General features: G+C 40.9%; 1 protein-coding gene across 1 annotated transcript in view; it reads left to right on the forward strand.

The window, feature by feature from the left end:
* Positions 1 to 15,417, forward strand: part of SHROOM3 (shroom family member 3) — a 366,880-nt gene that overhangs the window by 145,578 nt on the left and 205,885 nt on the right. Inside the window, exons 6-7 of the mRNA XM_049789876.1 lie at positions 13,110 to 13,329; positions 13,574 to 13,584. Of these exons, the coding sequence (XP_049645833.1) occupies positions 13,110 to 13,329; positions 13,574 to 13,584 (231 nt within the window). The remainder of the gene's footprint in view (positions 1 to 13,109; positions 13,330 to 13,573; positions 13,585 to 15,417) is intronic.

The following is a 15,417-nucleotide window of genomic DNA, read 5'->3' on the forward strand; positions in this document are numbered from 1 at the left end:
ATTATTTTTAGTATTGAATATATCTGGATGATTTTAATATGTAGTGTTCATTTTTCTAAGAAAAACATTTGAGCAATATCAGTTCTCTTCGAAACATGTGTTTGATAAGTGAAGTGAAGTTTAAATAATAGATATATGAAGCCCTTTGTCCTTTAAGGATGGCTCAACTGAGCTTCAATCCAACTTCTTATTTAACTCACTAAAGTATCATTGAAAGAGATTCTAAGTTTGCTTTTGTGCTCTGTTCTTGCCAGTGCTCTAAAGCTTCTCCCATTTAAAGTACACACACTTTCCCCTTGCACACCTCATCTCTAAAAATTTTTCCTCTTGGAATGTTCCTCCACCTTTCTCTTTTTTCTTGATTCCTTGTACCAACTTGCCTTATTATGTCTTGCCCCCTCAGAAACTTTGTTGGAAAAATGACTTGCTAAATTCCAAAGACATGGCCAAGATTTAAAGTCCTCCTGAGAATAATGTCATTTTACATCCATGCAAAATGGTTGGTAATAAAGGTATTATTCATATTTTTAAATTTCTTTGTCAAATTAATAATAGCAGAACCAAAAGGATGTGAGTTCCTAATGGTGCTTTCTCAGTAGCAAATTGATTGGAGCCATTTGTGACTAGGAAATCTGGCCTTTCTGTCATTAGGTGTTTTTCAAGTTGGGGCAGATCACCTCATCTTGATAGGGTTGGCCTCTGGCCATGTTGATGTGCAGGGTCAATATGGTACCCTCAGGAGGTTCTCCCCCAAGCTGCAGCAGAGAGGAACCTTATGGTCAGCATGGATGATGGTAGACTGTTTATCAGTCTCCATCTCTGTGAATCTCTGCTGCCAATTCCTGTGTCTGGTTCATTTGTCCTGTATTACATGAAAGCCTCCGTAGATCTCTTCTTGTAACCTCTCCCCTTGCTATTACTGCATCTGCCTCAGTTCTTATCAGCTATAATCATCATGGGTCTTTTAACTTCCTCTATGGAGCAGATCCAGAGATCATCTCAAGACCATCCCACTTTGTTCTAGGTATCTTATTCTAAGCCTGTTTGCTGGCATTGTTGTTTATTTAAATTGAATGAGGCCAAGTTTATATTCAATTAAATATTTAAATTGAATGTCCTGCAATAATTTCCCTAGAATGTCACTCTTGGAACTATGGAGTCAAGGGTCCTTCAAATGCTGCCTTTTCCCCATGTCTAGAGAAACAGCATCAGAATTTAGCTCTGAGAGTATGGCTCTGCCTTTACTTCATTCACACAACACCGTGGCATTTCTATGAGTGCTGTTGACTCTTACTCTGTTTATATTTTTCTCCTATAACAACAAGTATTCTATCCTAGGTAGGAATAGGATGTTCTCTTGTATCTGGTGAAGGGTGGAGGGTGGGGAGGAGGGGTTTGGGGGAGTGATTGAATTCTTCATTTTAAACCTGATTAAATCACAATGGTCTCCTGAAAATAAGACACTGACCAGGAACTTTGATGCAAATTCTCAGGCCACCACCTAGACATTTTGAACAAAAACACTTGGATTTGGGGCCAGCATTTAAACTAATGGACTTACCAGGTCAAAAGACACAGGACTGGGCCCGGAGAGATAGCACAGCGGTGTTTGCCTTGCAAGCAGCTGATCCAGGACCCAAAGGTGGTTGGTTCGAATCCCGAGTGTCCCACTATGGTCCCCCGTGCCTGCCAGGAGCATTTCTGAGCAGACAGCCAGAGAGGAACCCCTGAGCAATGCCGGGTGTGGCCCAAAAAACAAAAACAAAAAAAAAAAGAAAACAAAAAAAAAAGACCCGAGGACTTATTTAAGCAAATTTATTGATTTGTCCTCATTATGATTTTCAAGTCTAAAATCTTTGTAAAAATCTTTGTAAGCAGACAAAATATTCTCATTCCATATAATTAATTTGCCAGATAACTCGAACTATATTATAGTTCAACAAAATCTTGCAAAAGAAAGCAGTGTTTACATGTTCTTTAGCACAGAAGAACCTTGAAGTTATTGTGCTCAGTTAGGTAAATCTATATATTACAAATATTAAACTCTATCCACTGACATAGGGTACTAGAATGGTCATAATCTGTAGATATGGAAAGTAGAATGAAGGTACTATTGTTTTGAAGCAAGGGCACTTGGGAGTTATGATTTCATAGGTGCAAACTTTTTTGTTTGTTTGTTTGTTGTTTTGGGCCATATCTAGTGGCACTCAGGGGTTTACTTCTGGAGCTGAGCTCAGAAAAATCACTCCTGGCAGGCTCAGGGGACAATATGGGAATGCTGGAGATCGAACCTAGGTTTTGTCCTGGGTTGACAACATGCAACGTCAAAAGCCCTACTGCTGTACTATTGCTCTGACCTTGCAAAACTTTTTTTTAATGAAATGTTTTGAATATAGATAGTGATGATGGTTATAAAACATTGTGAATGTGTTTAAAACATTGACAAAGATGATTAAAAATTGCTATGGTTGGGCCCGGAGAGATAGCACAGTGGCATTTGCCTTGCAAGCAGCCGATCCAGAACCAAAGGTGTTTGGTTCGAATCCCGGTGTCCCATATGGTGCCTGCCAGGAGCTATTTCTGAGCACTGCCGGGTGTGACCCCAAAACAACAACAACAAATTGCTACGGTGGTGGGCTAGAAAGGTAACAGAAAGGTTAATGTGCTCAATTTCCATGTGGTCAACACAGTAGAATTATCCCTGAGACACAGAGCTACTAGTAGCCCAGGAGGATTGCCAGGTATGACCCACTTTATCCCAAATGTTTAAGATGCTTAATTTCATTTTATGTTGATGTTAATATAATTTATAACAAATTGTTTGTTTTGTTTAGAGACCACACCTGGTTGTGCTCAGAATTTTCTCCTGGATCTATGCTCAGGATCACTCCTGATGGTTCTTAGGAAACAAAATAGATGTGATGTTGAGAATTGAATGAGGTTAACTGTGTCTTGAAGGCAAAGCACATTGTCTGAATACTGTCTCTCCAGTCCAAACAACTTAAAGAATACTACAAAGCTAGATGAAAATATGGTGATGAAAGCAAAGATGAAAGTTGTGACCAACATTCTTCAGAAAGGCTACACGACTAGTCAGCAAGTTTATCCATAGAACTAGTGGAGAGCTCTGATATAGGTTTAAATTAGATAAAGTTGCATATTTCATCCCAAATCTTAATTGAGACTGAGAAGCCCAAAATGTAAGAAAAAACTGGTCCAACAGATCTGATTCTAGAATTCAAATAGGAATTGAATTCTCAGTGTGGCCATTGAGATTAAAAGGTAATATATTACTGAAAAGGATGAAGTCCTGGGAAAGACCTGACAGTTTGCTTTGTCATGGTCTAAAATAGAAAGACCTATAGGGTCCGATATTTCTTGACAGGTCCAAATAATTTGGCACCAGGTAGATGAACCCCCTTCTCTAGATGGGGCAGCAGGAGGGTGATATTCACAGACTCTAGGGTTCTAGATCCTCCTGTCCACCTCCCAATATATGCATTAGTGCAGGGGGTCCTCAAACTTTTTAAACAGGGGGCCAGTTTACTATCCCTCAGACTCTTGGAGAACCAAACTATAGTTTAAAAATATATATACTATGAACAATAGTGGCCTGTGGGCCATAGTTTGAGGACCCCTGCCAGAGACTGAGAGCAAAAAATGAGAGACAGAGAGAAGGAGGGGAGTCAGAGAGCTCATGTGGCACGCATACCATATGAACACATTCCTCACATGCTCACTGTGGGCCTGGGACAAGTTGGCTACTAAGCAGGACAGGAAGCAGTGGCAAAAACATCTGGCAGGCCTGAAAATTGTCCTTGGTGGGGCCACATGTGGCTCGTTAGGCCATAGTTAAAGGTCCCCAGCATTAGTGAGATACCACTAAAATAATAGTCTCTGAATGTTAACCACGCTTTCCCAATCTTGCTAAAAGATTAATTACAACATCTTTAGAATGTAAGGGCTGGGAGCGATAGCACAGCGGTAGGGCATTTGCCTTGCACCTGGCCAAACCAGGACAGACCCCAGTTTGATTCCAGGCATCCCATATGGTCCCCAAGCCTGCCAGGAGTGATTTCTGAGCACAGAGCCAGGAGTAACCCCTGAGTGCTGCCGGGTGTGACCCAAAACAAAACAAAAACAAAAAAATCTTTATAGAATTTATATTTTAAGTACAAACAGTAGACTTGATCTTCAGACTAAATTTAGAGACAATCTTCCTGAAAAGTTTTATATATTTCTATTGCCACCAAGTAGCCCTTTTTTTTTTTTTTTGGGTCACACATGGCATCGCTCAGGGGTTACTCCTGGCTCTATGCTCAGAAATCGCTCCTGGCAGCCTCGAGGGATCATATGGATACCAGAATTTGAATCACCATCCTTCTGCATGCAGGGCAAACGGCTTATCTTCATGCTATTTCTCCGGCCTCCCAAGTAGCCCTTTGAAGGAAATTCTGCAGCCACTACTATTCTTTTTTGGGGGGAGGGTAGATTGGGCCACACCAGGAGGTGCTCAGGATTTTATTCTGGCTCTGCACTTAGAAATTGCTCCTGGCAGGGTCAGGCAAGCATATGGAATGCCAGGTTCAGACCTGGGTCTGTCTTGGGTTAGCTACATGCAAGGCAAATGCCCTACTGCTGTGCTATCGCTCGAGCCCAGCCACTATTATTCTGTTCATCTTCATGCTACACAAATTTCCTAGAAGAGAAATTTTTTTCTTATTCATTTCTGTTTTTGTTTAGGGGCCATACCTGACAATTCTCAGGGCTTATTCTTGGCTCTAATTAGGGGTCACTTTTGGTAGAAGCTGGATCTCAGAGCATCAGGGTATGGGATTGAATCTGAGTCAACCGTGTGCAAGCCAAGACCTTTACTCACTCTGCAATTGCTTCAATTGAGAAAGAAAAAAAAATTTTAAACAGCTAACTAGGCTTCCTGTTTCAGAGTTATATCCATACAAGACAATATTCTCCTAAATTACAGGAAGTTTGCTTAGGTAAGTAAAGATAGGTGAGCCCTATGCTAATAATAAAAGATAGTGAGATGTACAGGTGATCCTTGAATGACTTGGAGGTTAGGAGTAGAGACCAATATGCACTTAGTCTGTAGTGATCTAGAACCAGTCCCCAGTTGATCCTGCATTCGGAGATTTTATCAGCATCCTGGAGCAATCAGTTGAATCCAAGAAAGCAGATCCCGCAGAAAGGAGGGAAAATATGTGTGTGTTTGTATGTATGTGAATCAATGAGTGTGTGATGTGTGATGTATGTGTGTGTGTGTGTGTGTGTGTGTATTCTCTCCCTCTCTAATTCTATCTCCCTACTAAATTGTCCTTAAAAAAAATTCTTGAGGGCCACATTAAGTACTGCTTAGGCGCTATTCCAGGTCTGTGCTTAGGGGACTATACGCAGTTCTTGGGATCGAGTCATGTTACCTCAACTACAATAAAAATAAATGAAAGTTCCTTGCTCATAAACTTCATGTCTTCATCATCAGCTTAAAAAGGAAGGGAAAGCATGACGTCTTATAAGTCCTATTCTAATAGAGGAATCACATGAAAAAGTCAAGTCTGAACTCTTAGTCAGATTCTAAATAGGGTAGTTTCATTACACTCCTGGTTGAAACAAAGTTTATCATATCCTTGTGTAAGAGTTAGGAAAGTTCACTACTGACTAATTTCAGGGAGAGGCCACATAATCCCTAGAGCAGTATCTGGGCCTTTCCTTAGCCCCACCTTCGAGTCTAGACTTCTCATATATGACCATATGCTCTAGCTGCATAAAATAAAGCAGTTCTTTTTAGCAGTATTGTTGAAGTAAATTTTAAATATATGTGTTTGTTTCTTTTGAAACCACACCCAATAATGCTCAGGGATTACTTCTGCACTCTACACTCAAGAATTATTCCTGGCAGTGATTGGGAGACCAGATAGGTTGTCAGGGATCAACCCAGGATCACAAAATACAAGGCAAGCATCCTACCCACTGTGTATCTGTCCAGCCCCCAGTTTTAACTAAATTTCATCTCAAAATGTTTGCGATGCTTAAATGACACACTTTAGATTGTGTAATTTGTTGGCATGTGATTCTTGCATGGGAAGTGGAAAGCACAGTGGAAAGTATGGGTGTATAGAAGTTATGAAGATAGAACTTGAAAACACACTTGGAAACATTTGTAGGCACCATTAATTGTGCTACTTGTTTTACTAGGACTTTTTTTTGGTTATATCTTTAATTATATAAACCCAATTTAGCTTCTTCTAAATTTTCCCTTCCCCAACACTTTCTTCTAAATTTGAACAATCTTATTCATTATCAATTTCTTCTCATTAAGTTTTGAAGTAGACAACAACAGGCAAAGTTAATTGATGATGATGACTACAAGTAGCAGATGAGAAGTTTGGAATTGGCTGGTGGAAGAGTCTAGAAGGAACTGTATGTATGTATGCATATATGTGTGTATACCATATGTATATACCAAGCATTGTTCCTGCTTACAGAAATACATTTTACATATTTTGTATATTACAATTTAGTGAAAAGGTTTTAAGTGATTTGAACTAGATATACATAGGAGGAGAAAGTCCAATGCATTATTAAGCCAATGAATTTTAATTTAATTTAGTTCTGTTTTTTTTTTTTTTTTTTTAAGGAAGTGCCAAATCTGGTGGTGCTCAGATTTTATTCCTGGCTCTATGTTTAGGGACAACTCCTATTGGTGCTCTGGGGTGGAATTAAAGCCTACCATGAGTTAAGATGCATGCAAAGCAAGTGATTTACCCTGTACTATATTTCTAGCATTACTTTGTTTGTTTGTTTGTTTGTTTGGGGGGCCACACCTAGCAGTGCTCAGGGATTATTCCTGGCTCTGCACTCAGAAGTTACTCCTGGCAGGCATGGAGGAGCATATGAAGGCCGAGGACAGAACCCAGGTCGGTCACATGCAAAGTGAACGCCCTATCTGTTGTGCAATGGCTCCAGTCTCTAACACTCATTTTTGTTGTTGTTGTTGTTGTTGTTTTATTTTTTGTGCCACATCCAAAAAATTAAGTAGTAACAGGGGTTACTCCTGGCTATGCGCTCAGAAGTCGCTCTTGGCTTGGGGTACCATATGAGACGCCGGGGGATCGAACCCTAACCCTAACCTTAACCCTAACCCGTCCGTCCTAGGCTAGCGCGGGCAAGGCAGACACTTTACCGCTTGCGCCATCGCTTGAGCCCCGATGCTGACCATTTTTAAGACAGAAGCAGGCCATAGAATCATTGTGTCTCACTTGCTTTCATCCATCTGGTACTTATCTTACCTAACATTCATGAAATGTTCACCTAGCAAGTGGGATAAAGCCCACACAATGCACTGCCTCCCTGCAGATCTGCAAATCTAATCACAATTCTTTTCAAGACACGTGGACTTCACTCGCCCCACAAGTGAGTCCAACCACCTTTTGTTACTAATCGCACCAGATGGAGGTTAGGGAAGCGAAAGGAAGACTTCCCCACACTGCCCATTTAAATTATGATTTGAAGCAGGTTTTATTATCCCAAATTATCATCAAGCTAATTGCTTGACAACCTCTCTTGTTACTGCTGGCTGGCGCCATTCGGTGATCCTCTCTGCTGATATGTGACTGAGGTCAGTGTGACATGTTTTCCCTGAGGAGAAATCTGCTTGCTGGAAAAATACTCTAACCCCCTAAACACTGTGCATACCCTACATCTGTCATTTCTAAGTCACAACCCATTTGAAAAATACAGTAGGGTTTAAGAGCACCTACTTTGAAATCAGGTTGCCTGGGTTTCAATGCCATTCTCACCACTTGCTAGCTTTGTGTTTTGGGCAAATAGTCAATGCCTTTGTGCCTGAGTTTCTTCAGCTGAAAAATAAGTTTAATGCCTATACCTCCCTGGTGAGGTGGTTAGAAGAGTAAAAACTAAATAGATAAACCACTTAGTATCCTAGCTGATACACAGTAAGCACCTGTAAATAACTAAGTATTCATCTATAATTCCATACAGGTAACTGAGAAATATTCATACATTGTTCATTTTTTTTTGGGCTAGCTATGTGACTCATCTATAGATTGAAGTGAGTCATTAATCATATACTAATTTGAGTTTTCTTTTTTTAATATCCTAGGGTAAAATGAGAATGCTTCTCAGTACTAAAGGAACATGACTAAAAGTATTAAGTAATAACTGAGATTTCTTCATCTGGGATGTTGGGACTTAGAAGGGATGAAAGAGTTCAGTGCCTTTATTTTATTCATTTTTTCATTTTGTTTTCATTTTTGTTTTGTTTTGTTTTGGGTCCCACCCAGTGGTGCTCAGAGGGGTACCCCTGGCTATGCACTCAGAAATCACTCCTGGCATGCTCAGGGGATCAAATGGGATTCGAACCATTGTTCGTCCTAGGTCGGCTGCATGCAAGACAAATGCCCTACCATTGTGCTATCTTTCCAGCCCTTATTTTAGTTTTTATAAGTTTTGGGTGTAACCCATTGGTGTGTAGGACTACTCCTGGCCCTGCACTCAAGCATCACTCTTGGCAGTGCTTGGGGACCATATGGAGAGCTGGATAGCAAATCTGGATTGGTCACATGCAAGACATACACCCTACCTGCTGGTTATAATGTCACTCCAGCCCTCGGTACCTTTATGTGTCACCTTCTGGTCACAAGTATTTTTCTTTTGAATACATACTTAATTTCTACTCCCTAATACCCTCAATCCCCACCCAAGAATCAGAGAATGTAAAAAAGAAAAAGAAAGAATGGAATATTTTTTATGATTGCTTTATGCTTATTAATCACAGACTGGGGTAGAACAATAGCATCAAAATTGAACTTGGAAAAATGCGCCTCTCATCTGTTACATCTCATTGAAAACATATACCCTCTGATATCTATCATCAGTGGTTTATTATACAGCAATTATTATACAAGAAATGGATTAAATAATAGTACTTTGGACTTTAGTGACATCTTTTATAGCTTTAAGAGTACTTAGAGGCATTACCTCATCAACTTTGATGTTATCCGGTGGTTACTTTGGCACTAAACATGTTCACCAGGGACAAAACAAGCATCTCATAGATGCTTGGTATCCATTTTTTTTTAAGCTGGTTCTCAAGGACCTGGGTCCTTTGAACACACTCAGAGTTCTCCTACAAATACAATTTTTCTATGCTAGTCAATGAAAATGGACTGAAAAGAGATAGCCCCCAAACCCTGCTAATTTCATGCCTAATTTCTCTTAGCCTGTACCTCTCTATGAGGTATTTTCAGAATTGGGTAAAATGAATTCTGAGCTTCAGCCTTTACCCCCCCCCCCCAAGTTATTGTCATTGCCCCTAATGGTTTGTCTCTTTTCTCTGATGGATTGAGGATGATTTCTGTTTTTGTTTTGTTTTTGTTTTTGTTTTTTGGGCCACACCTGTTTGATGCTCAGGGGTTACTCCTGGCTAAGCGCTCAGAAATTGCCCCTGGCTTGGGGGGACCATATGGGATGCCGGGGGATCGAACCAACCACCTTTGGTCCTGGATAGGCTGCTTGCAAGGCAAACGCTGCTGTGCTATCTCTCCAGGCCTGAGGATGATTTCTAAAGATGAGATATGCAGGCTATCAGTTCTGCCTGCCATTCACATGGATTTGTCAAATTTAACTCATTTATTGGGCATCTAATACATGTTCTTTGCTCTAGTTGTTTGAGAGTCAGCCATGACATGTATATGATATATACACATATGTAGTTATTGTTTGGTTTACACCCAGTGGTGCTCAGGGGCTATTCCCAGCTGTGTGCTTGTATGTTTAGTCAGTGCTAGAATTTGAACCTGGAGCTCCTACTTGCACTCCAGCCCTTTGAGCCCTCTCCCTTGTTCTCAAAAAAATTTTTGTCCTCATAGGGCTGGCATTTTTGTGAGCAATAAACCCAGTGCATATGTAAATCACATGTAAATCATGCAATAGTTACAGAAGTTGGTTAGTGCTTTCTGAATAGAAATCAAACCAAGGGCCAGAGAGATAGCATGGAGGTAAAGCATTTGCCTTGCATGCAAAATGTCGTTGGTTTGATTCCCTGCATCCCATATGGTCCCCTGAGCCTGCCAGGAGCGATTTCTGAGTGTAGAACCAGGAATATCCCCTGAGCGTTGCCAGGTGTGACCCCAACCCCCCACCCAAAAAAAGAAAAGAAATCAAACCAGAGGCCAAGAGGCTGTTTTGTCTCCTTGTTTAAAGATTATTAAGGACAAACTGTTAATTTTGAAGAGCAGAATTTATATTAAAAAAAAAAAAAGTACTTTGTGTTTCTGGAGCTTAGGAGCAAATCACCAGTCCTGAAAAGCATGTGCATTGTAGGGATCCAGATCACACAATATACTATATCTGCAATGTGCACCATTCCTGGAGTCAACACTGTTGAGGATATTGTCATAGAGTTGGGAAAATGTAAAGTAAATTTAGACTGGACAGGACTGGACTAGAAGGAAATTGCTAAAGACATGAATAGGGAACAAACTCCTGACTCCTAACCTCTACTCAATTGAGTCACTCTTCTGACCTGTTTTTCTCCTTTACCCCATCCTCTCAGTTGGTCCTGACTCTCATCTGTGGCTTTTCACTTATGATTGGCATAATGTTTACCTGTGGCCCTTTGTAATATCCTGGAGGTTCCAGGAATTCTTATGGCCTCCAGGTAAGAATGTTGATAAATTGTACAGCATGCACTTTACATTTAGCTAGTTGGTGTTCAATGCCTTGCACCCCAAATTGTCCCCAAGATATGTCAGGAGTCTTCCTTGAACCCAGAATCAGGAGAGAGCCCAGAATACCGCTGGGTATGCCCCACTCATCTCCTCAAAAAACAAAGCAAACAAAAATATAAGAAAACAAAAAAATAAATAAAATCTTGCTTTAAGTCACTGGGAGAATGTTCTGGTATTTGAAGAACTGAATTTCCTTTTAAAGATTGTTAGTGACAGCCAGCCAGTCAGCAGGTTATGAAATGCTGCCTTTACACTCAGGCTGAAATGTGTGATCTTGTTGCTTTAGAACTGTTTTGGTAGAAATAGTTTTTGGTGTTTTTTTTTGTTTGTTTGTTTTTGGTTTTTGGACCACATCCGGCAGTGCTCAGGGGTTACTCCTGGCTATCTGCTCAGAAATATCTCCTAACAGGCACGGGGGACCATATGGGACACCGGGATTTGAACCAACCACCTTAGGTTCTGGATCAGCTGCTTGCAAGGCAAACACCACTGTGCTATCTCTCCGGGCCCCGGAAATAGTTTCTAATGGAAGGACCCACAATCAAGATATGGTGTCTAAGTAGACTGGCAGGTGGGAAAGAAAACATGAAGCCCAGAATAGAATGTTGCCTTCATAAAAGGAAAGAAGGTTCTCTTCAAAGAATGTGTTCATGGGACAAGAGCTAGAGGGAGTTTTTCTGAAAGATGATTCTTTGCCCCACCCACACCCCTCTTCCCAACCCACACTTGCCTCAATCCTATTTCCTCAGATTTCACATTAAAGGAGTATAAATAGCTCAGAAATGTAAGTAGAACATTCTGAAGAGACAGTCTTTCTATTTAATATAGAAACTTTTTTTTTATTTTAGGCACTGTGATTTACAATACTGCTAATAGTAAGGTTTCATACATTACAAAATTCCAGCACCATATCCTCCACCAGTTTCCTTCAACATTGTGTCAGTGTCTCCCCACATATTCACATTCTACTTTCCCACAGCCCCTCATGTCCCTCCATCTCTACCTCTATGGTAAGCTTGCTACCATTGCTCAGAGAAACCATCCAGAAATAATATAAGTTTTACCTTTAAAATGCAATGATGTCTTGGTAGATGATTTAGACTCTCTTTGTGGCTAGAATGGAGATTCAACTCTATTAGATTATACCTAATATCCCCCATGAGTTCAGAATATTGCCCAGAATATTATCTAGATCTATAATACAAAGGGCAAGAGGGATAGTTGCTGTCATACCTGGTCAACTGGGGTTTGATTCCAGCACACGCTATGGTTCCCCAAACCTTGCCAAATATGGTTCCTAGAGCAGAGTCAGGAGTAAACCTTGATCACTACTAGATACCCACATGCACATATGTATATGTGTTTTGAAAGTTGTGCTCCTTTTTATTCTTATTTTCACATCTAAAAAAAAATTATCTGGGGCCCAGAGAGATAGCACAGTGGTGTTTGTCATGCAAGCAGCCGATCCAGGACCAAAGGTGGTTGGTTCGAATCCCGGTGTCCCATATGGTCCCCCGTGCCTGCCAGGAGCTATTTCTGAGCAGACAGCCAGGAGTAACGCATGAGCACCGCCCGGTGTGGCTCCCCAAAAAAAAAATTATCTGCAAGTCTTTTAATGATAGTTTAGGAAGGGGGGTTACACATTATCTGTGAATCCTATGGTCTTTTTTTTATTTTTTCCACATGGCAGGTATAAAGGAATGAAAATACATTTACATACTTTGGTACTCAGACACTTGAAGCCCCACTTTCTTTCTGTGTGTGCTATTCCTTTTCTTTCTTTGTGTCTATAGTTACTATTAAGTTGACCCCTTCAGTCTGGGGCAAATACCAAAACTTGAATGAAACACTGCTTATCCTTACAGCTGCAGAGGAGAATAGTTTCAGGGACTCTGATGATAGATTTAAGTTGAATTCCTTGAGTTTAGGAAACCAGTCTGAATCCATCCACAAAGGTGAATTGCCTTGCATCTAGCACTGGATCCAAGTGTAATAAAATAGCATGTTTTGTTGCTCTCTGTTGTTATTTTAACACCTGTTGTCACTTTTTCTAAAGTAATTTTTAATAGTTATGAACCTCATTGTTGGAGACAGTGACTATAGCAAGATTTTTCTTTTTTTTTTTATCAATTCTCTGCTTTTCTGGTTTCTGTTTGAAACAAAAACCATAGCTAACTAAAAAAAAATAAATACATAAATACATAAATAAATAAATAAATTTCAAGGCCTGGGTCCTTGTGGAGATCAGTGAGGATAAGAGAAGAGCCTAAGGGAGCGCTGCACTGTTAAAGCTGCCAAATGGTCAATCCATGGCGATGACAGGGTGTATGTGCGACCCTCTAGGGCAGGGTCCGAGGTGGTTTGCTCAGGCAGTATCAGGCCTTCCCCCTTGGAAGTGAGTGTGGCACAGAGGGCCAGCAGACCCAGCGTGCCAGCGGCCACGGTAGAAACCGGTTCTCAGGTCCTGGCCGCGTGCACTTCCCCTTCCATCTGGGGGCCTGCTGCTGTCAGGCAGGCCAGCCGGCGATTGGCTGGGAGGAGGGCAGTAATCCGAACTGCCTTTGTACTTAGCTAATCAGGGCAGCCGCTAGATTGCAGGTTCCGAGCAGAGGTGCCTCTTTTGGTGTCAGACACCTGGTCTTAGCTGGACGCTTCCTGGAGCTGGCGCCCCGGGATTCCGTCCAGGTTGTCCTCCCTGATCCCTCCCCCCGGGGCCTTGAACCCCCCCGGTGGGCCAGCTGAGCCCAGTGTCATGCTGGACAGAGATGTCCAACAGACGGCGGGGGACAATGGCAATGCCGGCTTAGACTTCCATAAGGTACGTTCCTTTCTAAGCAAGTCGTTTTTGTTTTGTTTTTCCCCTCCGTGACACGGTGTCTTTATTTCAACACAAACGCCAGGATTGAGAAGGTAAACTGGAAAAGAGACAGGAAGTGGTTCATTTCAGCTTTTAGAATTAGTTCTTGGAATGTCATCTAGTGCCAAATTAACACCTAGACAACCATCAAGTAAAGATGTAGCTGGGAGACAAAGTATATGAGTTAATGGACATTACAATATAATTATACCACATTAATTGATAAATTACTAACTTTTGCTGACCTCTCATTCTATAAGCCTTCCATTTTAAAGAAAGTTTGAGCGGGACTAGAATAAAGCAGTGTTTAACTAGGGATAAATGTATGTTTGTACATATGGGCAAATACTTTTATATGTGTATATACATTCTGGCTTTTATATTACAAAAGGCAAATATTTTTATATGGGTATATATTCTGGCTTTTAGACTAATAGAAAATCAGGCTGACTATATTGATTCCCTTCAATCATGTGACCTTTATCATCTATATCTCATTATCACTATCTTGATTAAGCTTTAATGTTTTCCCTGTTACCCAGAAGTGATTTTTTCTTTGTCACAATTGTTCACCAAAGAGGATTTAGTATTTGTTGGTTCATTTCATTCCTCCTCCTGTTTGGAACCAAGTCTTATTCTAAATCTCAGTTTGAACAACAACCGAGATGCTTGGGAATATTAAGTCAATGATTTTGATTAAGCTTCAGCTGGACCCTGATTTCATTTTACTTGTAAATTGCTTAGCAAAAACTGTCTGAGACCATCCTGGATGGCATACTTGTAATTCAAGGATTTAGTAACCTAAGATGGGTAAAAGAACTAGATAAGAGATTTGGGACATGTGCTTAAACCCCTATCTTATCATGCTAGGAAAGAATTTTCCTGTCAACTTCTTTTTTTTTTATAAAAACTTTTTGTAAATGGTAAACTTCCAAAGAGGTTTCAAGACAGCTTTCCCTAACTCATAACACACACACACACACACACACACACACACACACACACACACACATCATGAAATGAAAGTATTTCATGAGTAAATATAACTGCTAAAAGTGGTTTTAAAATTAAAAAAGCTGTAAGCATCCAGAATTCTTTCTAACATGGTTTCCGTTCATCCTATTGCCAGAGTAATATCAGAAGAGCATTAGACTGGAGTAGAAGATGAAGTCTTCTATGTTATTTTTGTCTCCAGTCCCGAGTGCTTCTTTCTGTCTCCTTTCTGGAGCAGTGTCCAGCCTCGAGTGGCAGGGTCCCCTCTGTGTTGTGGATAGCGCACAATGGGACACAAAGCACTGACTCAGCCTCCCCCTTCCGATGCTCATTATGCTGACTTGAAAGGTTCAGCTATGCAAATGCCAAACTGCTACAAGGTCCCTTCCCACCCCCTCCTTTCCTCCAAGCTGCCCCCAAATCTTAGCCTTTGCCCCTGACTTTTCTGATGTGAGGGTGGAAGTTTCTGTGAGCTCAGAAGCTGAATGGGAATGGTGGTGGCATGGGGAACCTCCCTTTGCTGGGTATACATGGCCAGAGGGGACCTAGTGTGCCAGCAAGGAAGGGAAAGCAGCTTTGTCATTTCTATAGACAGCCTTATGAGAATGTCACTGGTGAACAGGGGAAGTTGGCACTCCTTGTTAGCCATTTCTTTAAAAGGCATAAAACAAACAGGAAGCCTAATGCTTCCACTTTGGTGCCAAAAGGCAAAGTCTAGCTCAGGACAAACGGAAGGTTTGAATCTGAGCCCACAGCAAGCCCTTTTGCTTTTTTATTTGTTTGGGGTCACACTTGATGGAG

Source organism: Suncus etruscus, chromosome 16 (genome assembly GCF_024139225.1).
Source record: "Suncus etruscus isolate mSunEtr1 chromosome 16, mSunEtr1.pri.cur, whole genome shotgun sequence".
NCBI lineage: Eukaryota > Metazoa > Chordata > Mammalia > Eulipotyphla > Soricidae > Suncus > Suncus etruscus.